This window comes from Pinus tabuliformis, chromosome 6, assembly GCF_031772625.1.
Source record: "Pinus tabuliformis cultivar Carrire ecotype Pingquan chromosome 6, CPIR1, whole genome shotgun sequence".
Lineage (NCBI taxonomy): Eukaryota > Viridiplantae > Streptophyta > Pinopsida > Pinales > Pinaceae > Pinus > Pinus tabuliformis.
In genome coordinates this window covers 318,299,947-318,305,838 of record NC_142292.1, presented here as the reverse complement: position 1 = coordinate 318,305,838, position 5,892 = coordinate 318,299,947, and the positions used below count along the sequence as shown (strand labels likewise).

General features: G+C 36.2%; 1 protein-coding gene across 3 annotated transcripts; it reads right to left on the bottom strand.

The window, feature by feature from the left end:
• Nucleotides 1-257: 257 nt before the first annotated feature.
• LOC149258581 (monooxygenase 2-like) lies at nt 258-5,363 on the bottom strand. 3 transcript variants are annotated; one of them, XM_089415543.1, is made up of 7 exons: nt 4,950-5,362; nt 3,180-3,326; nt 3,021-3,086; nt 2,014-2,073; nt 1,723-1,894; nt 1,206-1,434; nt 263-979 (listed from the first exon to the last, which is right to left on the bottom strand). In XM_089415543.1, exons 1-7 carry the CDS (start codon nt 5,042-5,044, stop codon nt 441-443), a joined length of 1,308 nt encoding a protein of 435 aa, XP_089271669.1. In that variant the 5' UTR covers nt 5,045-5,362; the 3' UTR covers nt 263-440. The 3 variants fall into 3 exon arrangements, with proteins under 3 accessions (XP_089271675.1, XP_089271669.1, XP_089271671.1); XM_089415545.1 differs by lacking the exon at nt 2,014-2,073 and having other exon boundaries at nt 267-979; nt 4,950-5,361; XM_089415549.1 differs by lacking the exons at nt 2,014-2,073; nt 3,021-3,086; nt 3,180-3,326 and having other exon boundaries at nt 258-979; nt 4,950-5,363.
• Between the last annotated feature and the right edge of the window lie 529 nt (nt 5,364-5,892).

The following is a 5,892-nucleotide window of genomic DNA, read 5'->3' as shown; positions in this document are numbered from 1 at the left end:
ATCAATACTCTTAGTTAATTATATATTTTATATTTTTTGTCATCTTATTGAATGAGTTTTTTAGGTTTTTACAAGTTCACATTTAAAAAAATCAGTGATCATGGCCTGGATGCAAATCTAACAAATTGTGCATGCTGGACACTGTTATGTCTGCAAAGAGTAAAGGTCCTTTAATCTGTTGTGCAGATAATTTTTGCTCGTTGTACTTTACTAATATTTACATAGGTGACCAGATAACTAATATATACATAGCTGACCAGATTTTAATATAGAGATTAGATAGTATCAAGGAAAAAAATTGAATCTATTTTTGTCTTAGTCTTCGTAGACCTTTGCCTCAATAGACAAGTATCAACCAATTCTGTTCATCTGAAATTGCCATGTTTATTGGTGAGGCATCCAGCATGGAAGTAGTAGACAATTAGTGATAATGGAGATTATTAGGAAGGATTACATGAAGAGAGTGTTCCACAGTCAAAGTCTGCATGATTCAAAAAAAATTGGGACAACCTGCTAGACAAAACCTTATCTCGCAAGAATCTTGTTATAAAACCCCCAGATCCTTGTTGCAATAATCCTGTTATATATGCTCCACTTATCAGCCAAAATGCTCTCCATCTCCTTTGCTCCACATATTTCTTCAATGCTTCTTCAATTATTTTCTCTTCTTCTGGACCATTCATGATTGCCATTGCTTCTCCCAAGCACCTTCCAAGAACCACTGCATCCTCAAGTGAAGAACAACCACCTTGTCCTAAGTCTGGAGTCATAGGATGCATTGCATCCCCTGCAACACACACATTACCCTTACATAGTTTTCCAAATAACACTGCCCATGGCCATCTCAAGCTGAGTGGAGTTAATGTTAAAGTGTCCATTTGAGTTTTGTTTACTACGTCCAAAACCTCCTCTGGATAATCTCCAAGTATTTCCAATGCTTTTTCCAATATACCCTTTGGATCACGTCCAATATCTGAATCTGTAACGCATCCAATTAGTTATGTATTATATTTTTGTCATTTGTTTTCAAATAGTTCACATGGTTTGTGACTGCTATTTGATGATGACCATGTCAAGCTAATCAATTCAAAGGCAATGTAGTTGCTCAAAATTATATGAAAGGAATATAATAGAAGCTTTCAATAACTTTTAAGAATCTACTTTTAAGGTTGGTGATTATATCAAATGTTGATGGAGTATTATACCACAAGGAAGTGAAGTCCCGGCTATGAACCAGTAAACATCCTCCTCATCACACGGAACAACACCTGCCCGCAAATGTTCTCCCATAAATTGCAGCATCTTTGGCCCAAACTTATGTCCTTCAGGGTACGTTGCCAATCCCCTAATGGCAGATCTCCCAGAGAGACTAGGGGCTTGAAGCCCCAGCGAATGAGCCACTACGGAATGTACTCCATCACAACCTATCAGTACCTGTGAGTAGAAACACATTCCAAATGGTTGAGGCCAACATCACACCATAGAAGATAGATTTAATGATCGAACTTGAATGAACGGAACCCCGTAGTTTTGTCACAAATACAAAATGAAGTGCTTCTGCGTGAGAAAACCCACTGCAGAGGTTCCCATCTGATAGAAACCAATGCACATGGGTTATTAAAATTACCTTTGTTTAGCAAGGGGAGATTCAATTTAGCATTGCATATACACCAAGTTCCATTACAATTAATGGGGATTAGAAGTTTGGATTTCAGAATCTACCTTAGCTCTGATAAGTGCTCCTTCTTCCAGGTTTACTGTAGTTAAAGAAGAGTTTGTAGATTGTTGAACGGAAACAACTTTAGCGTTGAATCTGATTGTTCCTGGAGCCAATTCTTTTGCAAGGGTTTCAAGAAGCAAACGCCTTTTCACACACCGAACTTCATGATTCCCTCTGGCAGATAGGAAAAGTACTCAAGAAAAACTCCTTAGCATCACAAAGCATGTGAAAGAATGAAGAAATTATATCGATGTCCACAAATGACCGAAATAGATAATGGAAATATAAAGTACCTCATGTCATAGTGGCAATGAGGGAGTGCAGGATTGCAGATTCTGGGACTATTCTGGCATCTGACAAACATGAGTGAGGTCAAACAATTTACTTTGCTCATGTTTGTAAGATTCTGAAATATTCCCAGAATCTGCAATGGAGTTAAGTCCAGCTAAGAGTGCCGAAAGAATCTCCTAAATGCAAAAATGAGTAGGAACAAAAATAAAGAATAAAAACAGGTAAACAAGTAAATATTAGGCAAAGAGGCAACAGGATAAGCATTAATCTGAACCAGAGAAGCAAGGGCATTAATCTGAAAGAACCAACAACACTAACTTGAGAGACATTTAAGATGAGAAGGAGCGGGTAACAAAATGCACAAATCAGGAAAAACATCCAATATAATTGGGAATATTTTCGTTTTTCAAAAGTAGAAGCTTGAGGTACTGTCTAGGGGGGAAATAAAAAACTACCTGATATCAGTCTAGAACTGAGAGTATTTTTCTCCTGTCCTAGCATGCTGTTTTTGGGTACCAGGTTTCACAGATCTAACTGTGATTGCAAAGGATGTTAAGAATATTGTGCCCAATAACAAGGGGCTTCTTATGAATCTGAATTTTTGGTTGGACTTAGGGTTCAGACAAGCATATGACACTGATAGGTGTCCATATTCTAGCAGAGCATCAACTTTTTGCTATGGCAGGCTCCTCTAGTTTTCCGTACTGGTCATTTTGATCTTGAAAATATTGAAATGCAGATGGACATTTTTCTACCTATCCACTGGTTGCACCTATATCAACCCTCTGTAAAAGGTAGAACTAGAAACCCATTATTCTAAACTCTGCATGCAACGAGATCAGTCGTGTTTTGGGAATTGTGGTCTTAATGTTTCAACGATCAAATCCTGAATCCAGGAGGGCAGAAACAACAAGATGACGTGCTTTTACAATTGTTGTATCTATGTTTTCTATGGTCTTGAATTCTTTTTGAGAAATTTATCAGCCAAGAGTTATGTTGGCATACTTACAATTTACCAGAGCCAGTGTATGAGAGCTGCTTGGTAAATCCTGAAGGGAAGGAAGTCACTTGTGCCCTGCAAGTTGGCAGACAAGAAGCTAAATTATTGTTGGAAGGGCTGTTGGAGGTAAAGTACAGAGGATCAAGTTGAGTGATGTTATGGCCATACCCCTGTATCTGTAGATGCTTCAGGCGGAGAGAATCTGCAACACCGAGAACATCGAGGGCCCTCCAAGCATTGGTCATTAGAGCCAATGCAGTGCCTGTGGTTCGTAAAGAGTCTGCTCGCTCTAACACCAAGCTCTTCAAACCAACTCTGCACAAGGTCATTACAAATGTGACAAATCAGCAATCATATGAATGAGGACCCCTAATGAAGACGCAATGTTTGGCAGTCAATATGACCACAATAAGTACTAGTTCAAACAATTTTCAGAATCCTGCTTTTGAAATATTAACCAAACAGGAGCCGGAAAAATTAACCTTCACCTAACGGGATAGTTGGATATGCAGAGGCATGGAACAATAATGAAGTTGAAATTTAACAAACGAAAGAAAAAAAACACTCTGTTACACTATCTCGTTCATTCAAAACCAAAGTTACTATTACCAGGCTTAGCAATGTCCAAGGGTAAGCCGTGATTTCTGAGTGGCAGTTGTCTTGAGGGTGTGTGTGTCTATATATATAGATGAGAGAGAGAGAGAAAATCTATGAATATGAAAACTGTCTTGAGGGTGTGTGTCTATATATATATATAGATAAGAGAGAGAAAATCTATGAATATGAAAACCTACAATATCAATATAAATGCAAATTTTCAATATTAATTGATTTCAAAGTACATGATGGTACTGCATACTGCAAAATTCCACAAGACTTTGGACATTTGACAAGTCTGCTATTTGTCTGCTGCGAAATCTGGCCAGGAAAACAGGCAAAATAAATGTTTTTCGTTTGTTTTTTCTGTGTGTTTTATAGGCATGATGCTTCGTTGAGTCGACCTGATTCACTTGTGTTGGTCTTGCAAGTCTGAACAATATTTCCGAGTCAAATTGCAACTATGACTTGGATGAGCTGATTTGGCTTGGTTTTCTGAAAGAACAGAGATGAACTCCGGTGTTAACAAAGAAACTAAGAAACCAGTAACACCGATCGAACTGTTTCTAAAAGATTTATATGCAAAACTGTCACTCAGACCTCTCAAGCCACAGCGAACACATGGAGCTCAACCTATTTGCAAATATGGATCTTAACCGAAACTTGGATGGTCAGCAAGGTATCCAGGTCACTGACTATTTATTCCTATGTGGAGATGGAGCTGTTGCAATCAAGAAAAACTTCTGAAGAAGATAAAATTCATAGGCATGGATTTTTAACCAAAACACCAAGCTGGAGAACACCTGAGTGCTTGGAACCCATAACCTTTTATCTGTAGATATAAATTGTTAACAAAAATATCAGAACAGGGTATTCTGCAAGAAACCCACCTTATTCGCTATTCATTCATGTATATGGAATTATCAAAATCAATAAAGATAGCTTGGTATTAAGTTTAAATAATGAGCTTTGCCATCTGAAAAACTAAATTATGAATGGAAAGTGGAATAGGTATTTCACGTCAATTATATCAAGGATTTACAAACTCTGATAGTAATATCAGAGATTTTAAACGCAAGAGCATTACTGATTATTTTCATGAAGCCATTGACCTATACCAGCTAAATGGATACAAAGTTGCAGGGAAATGAACACTAAATTATGAATGGAAAGTGGAATAGTTATTTCACATCAATTATATCAAGGATTTAGGAACTCTATAGTAATATCAGAGATTTTAAAGGAAAAAACATTACTGATTATTTTCATGAAGCCATTGACCTATACCAGCTAAATGGATACAAAGTTGCAGGGAAATGAACAGAAGAAGAAATTAAGTACCTCTGAAGGGCAACTGCAGTGGCAAGCCCTGCAATTCCACCACCCACAATTACTATGCCTTCACATTGCTCATTGCTAATGCTGCTGCTGCTCATCTTCCTACCTCCTCAAACTTCAATCCAGTAGGGTGTTTGAAAGGTGGGTATGAGTAGGGCTCAGGGAGTGGTGTGATGTACTATATAAGAAATAAATCAGGCTTCAAGCTATCATATGACAAGTTACTGTTAAGGAATAAAAGCAGACAGAAAATGGGTTTGCAAAAATTCAGTGATCTACAACTGGATTTGAATCACAGGAAGAAGTAGCAAAAGTAATAAGTAATGATCTGGTAGAATATAAAGGAAGTGAAATTTTGTTTGTTCAGAGTATCCTTTGATGACTTTAAGTCAAGACACGGTCTTTTAAAGTCTAAGCACCGCCTTGGTTTTGTTTATGGGTTCCAATGCATTTATATAGAATTGCATTCATACGGAGTAGTCTAGGGAAAACTATATATATATATAAAAGTGGATACATTTTACATATATTTTTAATTTAAATTTATGAATTATATATTTTTAATTATTAAAATAATAATAATTTAATTTTTGACATAATTAAAAAATATGTATTTTTAATCATTAAATTTATTATAAAATAATATATTATTTAAAAAATATAAATATAAAATGTTTAGATAAGTTTTGGATAGACTATGATCTGGGGTTTTGTTAAAGAATTCTTTGAAGTGAAGTGTTCAGTTCGATTCTGGGTGTATATTGGAATGATGAAGATGTGTGTTGTCAAGCTTACCAAAAAAAATACAAATATAAAATAATAAAATATTTCATAAAAAATATATTTAATTATATTCAATCAAAACAATATATTTTCATCCCGACCAGGGTGTGAGCCGTCATAATGGCATCTTTGGGATTAGTACCATGATTATTGCCACGAAAGG